Genomic DNA, 16,208 nt, shown 5'->3' with positions numbered 1-16,208 from the left:
TATTTCGGCATTCTTTCGGATCCTCCAACTGCCATCGTCTCTTTTGACGGGTCCCAGAATCTGCCTTAACACCTTACTTTCTGTGACTAAAAGGCTGTTCTAAGGGGTGTGAGAAGAAGTACAGTCAGCAATAAAAGTGTATGGCACAAAAAAATCTTGGCAGTAACTTGTTTAAGTATATCCGCTTTATTTTTTTGTTGTGAACTGTACTTCACAGCAGTTGGTCTCATTGTCATCACGTCAGGATCCAATGATGCGTTCCTGGAGATCCTCGTGCATTTTTTCTTGGCGAGCACCATTTCGTGAAGTGGGACTGTTCGAGCCGATATAGAGTTATTTAGTGTGTTGTCTAAATTTCATAAAAGATGGCACTGTTACAAGCGTAAACTAGGTAACGCTAGTTCATCATAGAATTTATTTGTATATATAAAACTGTCAAATATGTAAATAAATTATTGGTATTGATAACGTAGCAACTTATTTAAACAAAGCGGTCCTTCGAACCGGATACCAATCATTTATTTACATATTTAACAATCTTAAACAGGGACTGACGATGAAGATCATATGTATGTGAATGATATGTGTATATGTTAGTCTTCTTTTCTAAAACAATAATTAAAAAATCTTATTAAATGTAAATACCCTTACCCTACTCAAACTAGCACATCACGATGGAGGAAACAGCGGGCTGTTTTAGCCCCATATTTATGAACTTGCCACCGTTCTCTCATAAACTGCAGCGTCGATTGATTTATCAATACAGCCAAATGTGTTTGTCGTTCACTTGCTGTCAGCGACTATCGAAAATATCTCGGTACGACTAGTCGAGAGTAAGGGTCGGGGGTTCAATGACATCGTTAGAACGATTACTAGGAATGCTTGATTTGACACAGGATAACGAACTTTATGATATAATTTATGAAACCGGTTTTATGTAGGTACTACAATCAGTACAATCTATTATATTATAGTCGTAATATCTATGACTAGTCCCCGCCTTAGGTTAAATGTTATAACAGGTCGATTCAATCGCTGTATTTATTTATGTATTTACATACAACATTTCATAATTTGAATGACGCAGTCAAAAATAATTCTAAAAGACTTCTCAGTTAGTTGTGTGTAATATTTTCATAGATTTTTCTAAAATAATCTAACTGGTTTATAGGAAACCAATCAGGAGACGTATTCAGAAACGTGACATGTAATACCAACCATCAAAAACATTACATGTAAAAAGGTGCAAGTCTCGCAACGCTTTTACTACAAAAAAAGTTTTGAGATGTAATGTGAAACCAAGTCGGTTATTTTAATCAGTGCCAGGGGGTGTTAAAACCGTATCAATAAGATATCTTTAATTTGTAATACGTATAATGATTTCGATATCGGTTGTCACGTTCTGCGCTTGCGCAATAACGAATGAGTGCACAACGCGTTGATATATCCCGTCCTGTATCGGCTAAAAGAGATTTTGACGTTTTCGCTAAACGTGTTGTGTTGTTTGTTGCAGGTGGTAGCGGTAGCGGTGGCGGGTGGCGCGCTGCTGGTGCGCGGGCGCGGCGGATGGTGGCGGGATGAGCGGCGGCGCGCTGGCGCTGACCGCCCTGTCCGGGCCGCCGCTGTCCGCCGCCGAGGCGCTCTCCTCGCTGCTATGGCAGCCGTACGAGTGCCGCTCGCCGCCCCTCGCGCGCTCCCGCACCGACGGAGCCCTAGCCGAGAGAGGGGGCGCTCAGTCGCCGAGCGGCGGTCGTCATGCGCGCGCGCCACGCTCGATATCCCGCCACGAGATGCGGCTGCCCGTTCCGGCCGAGGCGGTCTCGGTGCGAGTCCCGGCCGAAGATGTCGTGTCAAGTGTGATAGTGCAAGTGCAGGATGCGCCTGTCAGTTGTAATGTAAACAGTGCGGTGCAGACCGAACGGGAGAGGAGTGTTGCTAGCGCGGAGTGCCAGACTGAGGAGCCTGCGCGGCGGCGGCGCACGAGGCGGGCGCGGGCTCCCCGTGTGCCGGAGCTGCTGGAGAGCGTGCCTCCTCCCCCGTACAGCACGCTGCCCCCGCCGCAGCTGCCGCCACCCCCGGCGCACCCGCTGCCGCTGCCGGTGCCGGTGTCGGTGGCGCCGATCATCGCGCCGCATCCTCCTGCGCATAGGTTCCCCTTCCAGCCCATCCCACTCAGGTAATTGTCTATAAGTTAGGAAAACCTCATAAAACAATGTGTTTACGCTTACTATCATGATCTACTGCCGTAAAAACATTCAAGGATAGGCTCGGCACTGTTAGAAATGGACATTATTTCACTTCGAGTGGCTAATTTTAATTTCAAACAGGATGCAGGGTAGGAATGCTTTGATAATCTTTGTTGTTGCGAATGTTTCATACTTCCTAAGGTTAAAGCGCATCTCATCATAATCACATCAGAAGTTTAACAGTAAATACAGTAATATCTAGGTGTTTACACCGTTGACACTCGATTGTGGACAAAGATGCTCATTAGTCGGTCAGGTTGTAGTTACGGCTTTAGAGAAAGGCGGTCTCGCGTGTATACAACAGCCGGAACAACAGAGATCGAGATAGGTAAGGTACATACACGTACGACGCATGAATGCAACATAAATCCTCTCGTAACCGTACCTTAGCGATCGTCTTCGCGTGTCTTACGTGCGCTACGTTCGTTGAAGTCTTTTGTTAGCGTGCTCGGGATTAACATCTTTATAAACATCGGATTTAAGTAAAAAATCGAAATTGTTATAATTTCAATCTTAACTCAACACAATTGAGTCTAATATATCAGTAAATGGCTTTGTTGTGACATACTCTTCTGTTTCTGAAAAGCGTATATAATTGGTATTACAATTTATGCTAAAATACAGTACGGAACATTCGTTTCACGTGCGTTCATTAGTTTCGTTCGTCTTTGTTATGATTATGTAACGTTATGCCGTCTATCTGCAAGATGTATTTTGATTACAAAAGGTTTCTATTTTTAGCGTGTAGGTTTATTTTCTTACATATGAAAGCTGGATTGTTTTCGTGCTAAAGCTTTGTTTTTAAATCCCAGACAAAAAATAGTTCGATTAATTTACTGGTAACCCTATCATCCTCTGCAAGTACAGATCGATTTTATAATTTTGGGTAATCAAACTGTTATTTTAGTACCTACCTATCGGGAGTATAAAACAAAAATTTCACGTCGGGTGTAGGTATGTATGTGCCGAAAGAAAAATCAACAAAACAGCTAAACAAAAAAATAATGTAGGTAAATATTATCAATGTTTCATCATTTTACTTGGTAATAACAAGCACCTGACGTTATTATCTACAATCAAACGTTACTAAATAATTAAACACTAGTTTTCATCGGTTAGTACGTGATAAATTTATAAAAATGGTAAAGTGATTGTACCTACGAGTATAGGTTAATGTAGTGTAGGAGTAGTTGTCGAGAAACTGGTTTTGCTAGCACATGGTGGAAAGTTGCAGCATGTAGGCTGAGCCGGGTCGGTGGGTAGGGATTAGAAGTATAAAACTTTTACGAAATAAGCTGAGTCTTTATTAATGTTTGCGAAAGTTGAGAGACTGTTTAATTGAGTTTCTGAAAGCAGGTATAGGCAAAGCAATCTTCAATGTTTGTAATTATAATTAGAAACAAGGAATTTAAGGGTAAAAAACATACCTATATACCTATCTGTGTTACCTCATGTTTCTTGGTAAACAAAAGATCATTACTTCTGAATTTATTTTTATGTTAGCTTATTCTCAATGGAGTGAATTTACTTCCAGTAAGGACTATATCACATAATTTTTTTTATTAGAATTAGTCGTCTAAACGATAAAAGAGATTAAATTGAGTGGATACTGCAATTGCTCAGTTTAGAGCACTAATTGTTCTACCAGTACGAATAGGTCGAGGGTTTAAGTTCTTTTAAAGCAATTAACTGTATGTAGGTCTGTACCTACATGGATCTAAAAATAAAAGTTATAATACTTATAATGTTTTCAAACTCGAAGGGTAGGATGACACTTGTCATTTCAATACAATTTTGCGAGATTTGGCGTTTTTAGGTTATAAATTACTTACATGGAGATCACAGGTGTCATTCTACCCTTCGAGTTAGAAAAATATTATAGTTTGTAAATAGAACAATACAAATATAACTAATATAGGTATAGGATATTTAATTGTCACAAATATAAAAGAGAATAGGTATACTAACAATCGAAGCATTCCGTACTAGGTCGCTGCATTGTCAACTTTAAGAATAATGTGTGTAGGGCGGCGGTAGGTTTCAGGTTTCAGGTCATGCATGTTACATTGCATTGTGCCCTACTAAACAGCATTCGATTGCGGATTCTACACAGGTAGGTGCATGCCTTAATACTTGCTTTAATGTTAGGCTAAAATATTGTCGCTCTTTTAGAACTTTTTAAGACTGGGGTTAACCAATTGACATTTCATCTATCTATGACATTAAATTCAAATTATTGTTTTCCCTTGGCATTTAAACTCCACTTAACCTTACACGGATTAAATATCTGGGTATTAACTACTAATGCCAAATCTTTTAAAAGCTTTCCTCGATTAATCCTTCCGGCATATTGAATTAAGGAAGTACTTACCAACAAACCTTCATGGAGGTGCGGTCCAATTTTAAAAACCTTATTCAAATTGTTTTCTGTAAGTCTCAGAGCATCTCGCCGGGTCTGATATTTTCTTGAAAGCGAGAAACTAAATACCTATCACCTTCTCTCTCTCTTCAAATTCCCCGTTAATCAAAACAATGATTGCGATTACAAAAACAATAATCTGCTCTACTATCATTATTAGCACAAGTCTGTTCAATATTATACATGATTTAAACTGCTTTCAGAAATTTCGAAGTATATTAATTGAGTTTTGGATAACCTTCAGTTTACTTACTCCAACAGTAATGATGCAGGTATTTAATATTTATTACAAATCCCAAATTGTTCCAGACGAGGCTAGCCTAACTTATTTTCCCCAACTAGTTTTTATTGATTATCATAAAATGTGCCTACCTACTTTGCGTATAATTCGAAACTTATTTTTTTTTTTATTGGCATGTTGATATAAGTATATGGTTGCGCTGGTGGCCTATAGTTCGTTTTTTTAGCATTAGAAAGAACTTGAAAGAAGGTAAGCGATCTTGACATGTCTTTTAATTTAAAAACATTTTATTAATCAGTAACTATTACTTATGAAAGCAAGAATATAAATGATCGTATATTAGATTCATAATTGTTACATATTTGCCGTAACTTATTTTTAAAATGTGTTTTTCAATTAAAAGACACATCAAGATTGTTTACCTTATTTCTAATGCTAAAAAAACGAACTATAGCGGTAAGAGCGAGCGACTTTCAATCCGGAGGTCGCGGGTTCAAACCCCGGCTCGTAGGTACCAATGAGTTTTTCGGAATTTATGTAGGTATTTGAACGCCGCACAAACGAGTCTATCTTAGAGGAGCTCAATATCACCACAAGGCTATCCACCATCTGTACCCAAAGACTCCTCAAATTCTTCGGCCACACAGTCAGACGCGGCACGGACACGCTAGAAAGGCGCATTATTACCGGGAGTGTCGACGGACGAAGGAGTAGAGGGCGTGCACCCAGTAGATGGTCAGATGTGGTCCAAAATATTACCCAGACTTCGCTCCAGGCAACGATGCAGATGGCCGAAGATCGAGAGGCCTGGAGAGCAGTGGTAGGAAGAATAACCCATAGGAGTCACGTCCCTCAGACATGAGATCACGACCACGAAGAAGAAGTAGGTATTTGATATTTACCAGTCGCTTTTCGGTGAAGGAAAATATCGTGAGGAAACCGGACTAATTCCAATAAGGCCTAGTTTACTCTCTGGGTTGGAAGGTCAAATGGCAGGTGCTTTCGTAAAAACTAGTGCCTACGCCAATTCTTAGGATTAGTTGCCAAGCGGACCCCAGGCTCCCAAGGACAACGCGAGGAAGATGATGATATATGGCGAGTTATGATATAGTTTTCACATATAAAACTGTTTGAGTATGCATATTTTACGGTACCCTAAAACACCTTAAGTAGAAATCTTGTCAAACACACGCCAAAATAGAAACAGTACTGGCACGTGACTACCGCTTTGCAATTTGAATTCACTCACGAATTTCGCCAGATTGCCCCAGAACAGCCTGTCCTCCAAGCGTTTGTCGGTCAATACCGCGAGCCTGAGAAGCGGGACGCGCGCGCATCCGCGAATTGTCATACCTATTCTAGATCACAGCTAAATTGCTGCTGTTAAACTGACTACCAGTGTCAGCGACTTTAAAGAAATAATTAATGACTCAGCAGTTCCTGCGTTGCATTAAAAAAAACAGTGTTTGCAAAGCGAGCGTTATTTATTCCGAATATATTTGTTTCCGAGATCATTTTGTTTTGTATAGTAAAGTTTTTCATTGATTAAATTAAAACTAATGTAGCATTATATGTGTATTAAGCAGGTGTTGCTACCTAGTAGAAACAAAACCGATGGACCAAATTCTGAACTCTGTTATGTTTCAATCATCAATCAAAAGTATCCGTATAGACATCAGCTAATTGTTACAGATTTCATAATAGTGATCGATGACCTGCCACATTGATGTCAACAAAACTTGGTAATTAAATGTCATGGCCTATTTTATTTCTATTATCAATCATCCAATAAAACATCTCCTGTACTAGCAAAGCAAAGGTGAAAGGTAAATCAGTAAATTTATAATTCGAGAACATTATTTACGTTTATTCCGAATACTGCTGCCGTTTTTGAACTGACCCAACTTATTTGGATCATAAAATACAAAGTTCCGCTCGCTTCCATTTGCCTGATGAGACGGTTAAAAGAGCCGGCGCTGTTTTTCTCGCATAATTTTCTCATAATCAATGGCCTATCGCGTGTATAAAATCCCATTTCCCTACAACTGGGTGATCATTCCATACTAAAACGGATTTCTATTCCAAGATTCTACACTTCCTTGAATGTTAAGCTTACAAATAAACATACACCTCGCGCGATTCTGGCCCGTCGCCAACATCCTAATAGCACGGGCCTTGCGCCAAACTCGCTAGAAAAAATCTGTATTGGAAACTAAAGTAAGTAAACGAAAGTGGATTGACTTAACCGTTACTTTGAGTTACTTCGTGCTTGGAAGTACTGGCATATTTTTCAAGTTTTTGTAGCCATTTGAACGCTATTGCGGTGTACTTACTGCTTCTACTGTAGCTGATTTTCGCTCTACTGACTGACTGATGTATAGCACCGAATCTTTCCAACAACCTAAATTCAAAATGCGCACGCAGACTCCCAGAGACTTTCCTAGATATTGATTTTGACTTGCATAAGTAAGTGTCTTATTAGTACAAAATTACTAATTGATTAAAAATACCTGTCTCGTACGTGTATCATTGGCATACTGCGTCTTAAACTCTGCCTGTCAAATCAAATGACAAACAATTACTTTAAAATTGAACATTTTATGTTAGTCTTTCACTGGTGCACCAAGTAGAGATTGGGCCTGACTGTTGGCCGAGCTAGCCGAGCACCCAATTACTGCGACTTCGGTCGGCGATGCAATCCAATTTGCGAGCGCATTGTACGTTTGTCCGCACCCACGAACAAAAATCTTCGGCCCTGTAATGAAATATATATTCGTTTTACTATTTATTTAAAAGCTTAGAGATTTCCACTGGCAGGCAAAGCGTCTTTTCTCTTCGTTATCCGGTCTTAAACAGTCTCGGCTCAGTCAGGTTTATACCAGATTTAATATTTAATATTATGTATATAATCCACTTATAAAAAATATTTTAACGAAACAGAACCAAGATTACTAATGTCTGAAAATCGTGAAATTAATGAATAATATTGACACCTAATGAGTAAAATTTTATCATAGAATAGAGTCGGACCAACTATTTATGCCACTATATAACTAAGTTTGCATGTACTTATTTGCACATACGAAAGGGTGGCCTAACATAATCATAATCATAACAATGTCAATTTCTAGGAAAATACAACGTTTATAATAATAATAACACACAGTTTATATGTATTATTTATCGTTTTGTAAGGGTTTTTATATTTTACTTTTATATTCATATTATAAATAACCTAACTTAAGACGAAAAATAAATAAAGAGAATAATAACACTCACACACTTTGCTCTGTTTAAGTCGGTGCAAAGTTAATTTAGACGGAATCTAACGTTCTCATTTCCAAAGTAACTTCTTTGAGAGCAAGCAACCTTTCATCATATTGATTCGGCCTTGGTAGATATATCTAGGTTTTATTTAAAATTTAGATCTATTAACACCATATGCCGACGACTTGCTTCAGTTGTATGACCTTAAAACACTAAAATTACGCAAGCGTCTCGTATAGAGCACAGTCCAATTCATAATGCTGTCCAGCCACTTTAAGTACTAGGCTAGAATAAGTTTGAACTCCTACTCTACATAGCTGTCATAAATCTAGAGGTCAAGTTAGTATTATCGTCGAGCTCACAGTCGAGTAAAAATGTTATGTGAATGAAATAGAGCTATACGACCAGCTCTGGTCGTTGTGGTCTTGCGTTGTGAAATCCCGACGTAGATAGATATTGTTTAGTTACAAATTGCTTGGGATTTTATTTAGTGGGCACTACAATAGAAATGAGGTATTTTATGAGATACATTACAGTAATGTCGATGTTTAGTAACAGCCTATTTGGATGCTAGTTGATACATTGTATTTTTTTCTTTTTTTGATACATATACATAGTAGAAGTAAACTACCTAACTTTTTAATTGCTCAAGGCTATAATTGTTCGAAAATTTTACATTTATTTAAGATTTTAATAGCATTACCTATGCATTTTAAGAAACTCGTGTGACATACCTGCTTTAATTAAGCAATTAACATTGCTTAACATTGTAAAAAGCGACACCAAGCTTTTAGTAGTTGTAAATATTTTAAAACCAGATATTTATAACACTTTCATAAAATATGGAAATCGTTTCGCTTAATCAGAGTAACAGAAGAATCTGAGTTTTATATTCTAGAGACGCCACTGGAAATAAATTAGAAATGTACAAACGACATACTTAATTAATCATTTTGTTAGCATTCGTTAGAAAAACGACTAGATATGAATTCATAAAATTCCATTTAAATTTGGTCGTCTCGTTTTAGCAATACGTCACGAGGTTATTTTTGGCAGTAAGGAATACAGCATATTACAACGCACTTAATTAATGGAGTTCTAGTCTATTTACTCATTGTATTAGCCGAAATACTTTTTATACTTTCACTGCTGGACAAAGGCGTCCTCATTGGATCCATATTCAATCCTTTCCTGCCATCAGACCAGATCATGAGATATTTATTTTACAGGAGTCTCAAAATTCTAAGGATCTTAATGTTTTAACAAATTGGCACCTATACTTTTACAAGACCTTTATAAACTTAGAAACAAATTTTGAAATTGAATTTATTTAAAAGCTTAATACAAAATAAATTTTGTATGACCTTTATATATAAGTCTCTTTTTTGACTATTTTTCCGATCTTACAATAGTGCGGTGAGCATCACCTGGATTTCTTTTTCAACACAAAAGTATCTCCGCGCGAGTGTCGCCTGCGCTGCGGTCGCGGTCGGTGAAAGTGCCAACGAATGTAGGTTCGCCCTGACTTCGCGATTTGTCAACTCTAATCGAATTCCTATAGAAACGAACTCTTTTCACGTAATTGCGTTAATGTAATTGAAGTAGGTAGTGGAAAATATGAGTACAAAATAAATGTTGACGAACGATAAATATAATTCAGAACCACAAATGCCCACAGTTTTTATATAGGTATAATTAATTAGTACCTACGTTTATTTTGATTAAAATTTTAAACTTCCTTAAATTACTGTACAGATTCGATGATTAAAGGAAAAAATAATGTAAAAAAGTAAAGATAATAATTACATACGTACTTTTGTTATGTGTGTTGAATTAGTTACTTCCTTACAAAATTAGTAAGTAATTAAATGAACAGACATAACTTCTAATAGTTCTAATCAAGCGAGGAAATCACGTTAAAAGTTGGATTGCAGTACATCGTTGGGTATAAACATTTAGGCACGATAATAGTGTAGGGCACGCTAGACACGTTAGTGTTCGCTGTTCGGTAATGAGCGTTCCGTGTCGGCGGACATATGGCACGCGATTTTAACATTTCGCTATTGTCTACAATATGGAGAATAATTTCATTTAAAAAAATTCCGGCTAATAATATTGTAACAACTGTAAACTGACATGCACAATCTGACAATAAATGATTACTTAAGTACTTACTTGCTTAACGAACTATTTTGTTGAATACTGATTTAAACTTTCACGATTATTAAACATTATCAAACTGCACAACAGGACTTAATCGCGTATTTAAGTTTTAAGATTTACCTCCGACGTTTCGAGGACGGCGTTGTCCCCTTGGTCTCGGAGAAGACTGGCTCAAGTCTCAAGTTGACATCAACATCTAGCCGCGCGAGTTTTTCGAACTGCCCGCACTTGAGCTTGGGCTTCGTCAGGTGTGCAGTTTGATAATATTTTGTTGAATATTCGGCTCTCATGTATAATATAAGTTAGGTTAGGTTATATGATAGGGGCCAATTCAAACTTAGATTCTGACATCGAAATGATTTCTAAATTATGTCATTTAGTTATCATTCGTGCGTACATTTCGCTCGTACTTGTCCGTACATGTACTGGCGTTAGCGAGACGCACGGCCGAATGGTGACATAATGACATCGTTTAGATATACTTAATTTTGATGGCAAAATGTAAGTTGGCATTGGCCTCAGGATAATTCTTAATTGGTACTCGTAGTTTGCGCAAGAACAGCGATATCTATAGGGCAACAACAATAAATAAATATACCTACATAAATGTCAAAGAGATAGTAGATATACAGGGTGTCCCTAGCCATTGGAAAAAGCCAAAATGTACATATGCATTAGGGTATTTAGAACCAGTATACAAAGTATCATAACAATCGGTGTAGCGGTTACGAAGAAATTAACAAATTACGTTTTTTTTTAATTTGGAGCAAACTGTATGTGTAGCTCCTGAGGTAACCTTCTTCGACCGTTTTGATTATCTTTTTTATTTATGACATTAATAAGATTCTGACTTTTGACAAATGTCATCATTGCCGCACATTTTCAAACGAATTGTCAAAAGCACTGCCGTATACACAGTATGTTAATACAGTATCTTTCTTTTTGTTGTCGATTATTTTAATAACTTTTGTTTGTTAATTTATTTTTTTATCTTTTGTTCTAATAAAAAAAATATTACCGTTAGAGCATTTCTGAGAAGCAACCCTACGTGGTATTTCAGGGTTTGTCCAATGGCTAAGGTCACCCTGTATACAAACAAGCTTTAAACGAATGTAACTAACAAAGCTTTAATTGACGTTAACAACGAACTATTCATTAAATTTGGAATAGATACGTCAAACTCAGACCAACCAGTGCGCTCAGTTCTGTTACCGCAGTTTATCTGAATGTTCATTCAACCAAGATAAATCAACAATGTTGCTCCTAATTATCGCCGATGAGATTAACCACATTTATGTTATACTCTATTAATTTACTTTGATTCATTACCTACTTGGTCGTGAGACTACTACACAGTTGTTTGAATACACACACAGTTGATTGTATAGTGCATTTGAATATCCAAACAGGATTTTTTTAATTGAATGCGGTTGCACCGTTCAAATTTACGGAATAAATCTCTTGGATATTATACGGTTTATCTTACGTCTCATTACACATAATTGTTTCATTATACAGTTAATTAGGTAGGCAATTAAACAGTGTTAAAATGAGACGGCTCTAATCACGATATAATTTATGTGCACCACTGTTTGGGGGATTCCCTTTGAATAAGATATTGGTAATAACCTAATTTTATAACACTCATTACTTAAAGGAATATATACATATTTATTGATGCTGCTACAGATCTCGTAAATAGGAAAGTTAACAAAATTAAAAGAACATTTAATATCTGAATATTTATGAGTACCTATAGTAAAAACCTATATCACCCATACCTTTAAATATATTTTTTGCTTTTTTTCTACAATTATTATTAATTCAAAATTAATGTTGTAATTTCCAATGAAACGTATAAGTAGGCAGGTAGCTAAAAACACGCCAACTGCAGAGGGATGAGCATACAAACGTTACGTAGGTATGTACCTTACCTACTGATTTAGAGGGCGGGTTTACGTCTCTGAAATTGTATAGGTACATATACCATACCTATGGAAGAAGATTACTATTGTGGTATCTATTTTTATTCCCTGAACTTCCATATATATCAAAATTATCAACATTATGCTTTAATCTGTATATGAGAAAATATGATGAACGGTCGTATCATTATTGTATCAGAGATTACGCAACACGATGACGTTTCCGACATAAAGAACTAAGAAAGAAGAAACACGTAATGCTACATATATTTCCATTGTAGGCATTATTCGGACAAATAGGTTGCATTACACAATAGCACATTAAACACTTTCATTTACGTTAAGTGCTTTGTTAACAAAAGTGGTTGTGTCACGTATTTACTGATAGAACTCTAAATCCGAAGTAGGTTACGAAATGTTCCTGGGCATTCTTCTGTTATTGTTATTGTTGTGTTGTGTTATCATTATCAACCTCACACCGTGAATACAAGTATTTTATTGATTAATCTTGTGAATATTAACTTTCCGCGGAATAATGACTTTTTAAGTTAACTGTAGTATATGTTGCTGTGTCCTTACAGGGCGTCACTTAAACTTAAACTAACCCAATAATATGTACCACCTTTAAGATAGGTTTGTGACATGCAATAAATGATTCTATTCTATTCTGACATTAGTTTCAAGAAAATAAGAAACAATTCATTCAAAGGTACCATCGGAAATGTTACACGCCTTTTATTTTCAATCGTGTATAATGTGAGCTTCGCCCAAATAGAACATTAGAGAGAAGTATTCGTCACGATGAGCATCTTTCACCGTCATCCACAAGGCCATTATGTAAATTATCGTCGCGAGTGATGAGGGGTCAGCGCATCACGCGTCGTGTGAAATTGTCAGCTGTAATGGCCGACCCTTGAACTGAAACTATTATGTGGAAATCATATAAAATCGTAATGGTAAATAGCTCTTTGTAAAACTCTGTCTAATGTGTAGTTATTACGAATAGAAAATATTTTCATCTTCCATGTTGTTTAGTTGTTACTCGGCATCTTACTTTAATACTTATGTTACTACTATGTTTTCAACTTTGTGCAACAAGTCTTCGGCCCATTTCTGTCAGTTAGAGGTAGAGAATCTAATTAATTATGTGATATTTTTGCTCGCAGGCTTTTTGGCTTGATAACTAATGCAGTTTAGCGCCGTAATACGTAGCTAACTTTATACCAAGTAAGTAGTAATATACTTAGGTATAGCCATCTATAGCTTCATTATTCTTTCGTCCAATGATAGGTATACCGAGCCTTAGAACGATACTTTACTGCCTGTTTAATTTAGTTTAGACCAAATTGGTAACCACTCCTTATTAAAACAATTTACTGTCAACTTGAGAGTAATAAATTTATTATATTAGTATGGTTTGATAACGTTCAAATACCCAGTGAAACGGATCCGGCTGTCTGACATTTCGTTCAGTGACCTCGCTGCGGCTGACCCACGATCGTGCACTTCGCGTGCAACATTATCTCTTGCAGCTGCTTCGGTTCTTATTTCTTCTCCAGTAATGACTAATTTCATTCGCTCTTGCGTATCGAAAGTTTCATAGGCTGTGCCATGTACGTTCTATTCTACGCTAGTAAGATTTGTGTGTCGAAATTGTAATGTTTGTAGCTTTTAACGCCGTTAAACGTTTGATTTTTAATTGTGTTCTTAACAACTACACTGTATCGTAAATAAACGAGGTTATAAAGCGTGTATTTTTAATACACCCGCAAAGTTAAACGTGCCGGGTTTTAATGCAATGAAATGATTTAGAATCTAATTTTTAATACCTATAGATTTAAAGAGCGGATTAATTTTTTTTAAATATTTCGAGCGGTAGTGTACTGCGTAGATCACTTGTGACAATTATTGTGACGTCGCTTCAGTAAAGGGGCCCACTGATTAACAGTCAGCCGGCCGGTATCGGCCTGTCAGTTGTTCGGAACTGTCAAAATTTTGTTCTAACTGACAGGCCGATACCGTCCGGCGGACTGTTAATCAGTGGGCCCCTTAAGTGCGAAGGATTGAATAAAAACAAAGTAGTGATGAATACGTACTGAATTATTTTGTAAGGGAAAATATAAGTCGTAATTTTAAATCAAATATATGTAGGTTAATTTATTTGGGCCTATAATGCCCGAAGAATATGAAATGAAATGAAATGAAATGAAAATGAAATGAAATTGTTTTATTCCAGAAAACTTCCATAGAATTACAATAAAAAATATTGAATATAAATAAATATTGAATTGAATATGAATATGACTGTGTTCGTATCAAAAATACACGCTGTATTTTTATCTTCCGTAGGTACAATAGATACTAAAAGTTACTATTTTCCTTTCCTCATAATAAAATACAATATACCTACCTAAGTATAATGCGTAAGTAATAAATGCTTCCTATACTTATTGGGTATTTATTATAGATACAATAATTATTTTTAAAGCCCATTAAATACATATAATGTAGTTTAATTTACTATACGTACGGTCAGCCAAGAAAGTGGTCTACCACTTTTCGACTCTATCGATCAGATGATAGAGTCGAAAAGTGGTAGACCATTTTCTTGGCTAACTGTACGTTATATTGTACAGTCAGCATCAATAGTAACGTATCAGATTACGGCGATCTTGCTACCGTTGCTGGGACTATCAATTTTAAACGTTAAATGAAAGCGGTGTATCTCGCCGTTCGTTATTGATTCCTTGCAAATAAATCGTAAAATAGTCGAGAGCTTCATAAAGCGGAACGAGTTCAAAAGACATTATTCAGCGGCGCTATTGAATCGAAGAATGGTTTTAAAAACAGAATAATAAAACTGCCAGCTAGCGAATAAAGAGATTTAGTGCCGTTGAATCTTTTAGGCCTTTACGGCATTTTGAAAGAGACTGAGTAGAAAACATGCTGCCGCTTGCTTCCGATCACTCATGAATCAGACTGCGGAATTACGTTCATAATCGTGCTCGTAATGATCTCTCGGTAATTATTTATTACGCAGTATTAAATTCAGGTGTTTTTGATGAAATGCTAGTTCAAAGAGTCTTAAACCAACAAAATATGCACGTAGTATGCAATCAAAACGTAATGAAAAACTCCTGAATTATAAAAAAAATCTGAATGAAGTATACTCTAGTAGTACACGTTTTATAAATATGTATATGGCATATGACTTTTCTCCAATTGACATTCTGTGGCATATCTCTTCCCCCTTCTACTTAAAATCAAACATATTTTAGGTAGGTATGTACCTACAGACTGTTAGTAAGATTTTGAGTTACGCCCACGTAACAATAAAGGATTTTTAATTAATGTATGCCAGGACAGGCAAAACCTTTATAAATTCAATACAAAATAAACAGATGCTCCATTTTTTGTCTATTCATAATTTCAATTATAGATAAATTTCGTTACAGTTTAGGGGTATTTCTATTACATAATATGATTAATGGAAACCGCGGGCATTGTCGTGCCCTGCGTGTCCCCGACAGTTGTTTTGAACGGACCCTTCAATTTATTAAAAGGGCTCGCTTTGACAGTTATTGCCATAACTCTGATGGCTGCATAATAATTTTTGATGATCTTTGGAACACCGCAGTTCCTCATACAACTTGAAATCGTAAAAAATGGTAAATTTCTTAAAACTGTAGGTAATTTAGCTTAAGACCGTATCAATATTCGTTTAGTGTAGAGGTGGTGCTCTGAAAATAAGCTAGGGGGCTGAGGCAAATACAGTTATATGCCTAAATTAGTTTAGTAGGTATACCTAAACTTAGCGCTTTTGTGTTCTACATATGGACGCCACGACCCTTCTATGCCTCGCCGCCTCTACTTCTAGGTATAGGCAAAAAGAATAGACTTTGGTATAGATAAATAAACTGTTTTATTTTCGACAGAAACACTATCGT

At 36.6% G+C, this 16,208-nt stretch overlaps 1 protein-coding gene across 1 annotated transcript in view; it reads left to right on the top strand.

The window, feature by feature from the left end:
• Positions 1-1,491: 1,491 nt before the first annotated feature.
• LOC134791404 (uncharacterized) overlaps positions 1,492-16,208 on the top strand; it is a 136,435-nt gene continuing 121,718 nt past the window's right edge. Inside the window, exon 1 of the mRNA XM_063762423.1 lies at positions 1,492-2,176. Coding sequence (XP_063618493.1) covers positions 1,578-2,176 — 599 coding nt within the window. The 5' untranslated portion in view covers positions 1,492-1,577. The remainder of the gene's footprint in view (positions 2,177-16,208) is intronic.

The sequence above is a fragment of the Cydia splendana genome, chromosome 6 (genome assembly GCF_910591565.1).
Source record: "Cydia splendana chromosome 6, ilCydSple1.2, whole genome shotgun sequence".
NCBI classification, from domain to species: Eukaryota; Metazoa; Arthropoda; class Insecta; order Lepidoptera; family Tortricidae; genus Cydia; species Cydia splendana.
This window is presented reverse-complemented; position numbering and strand designations above follow the sequence as displayed.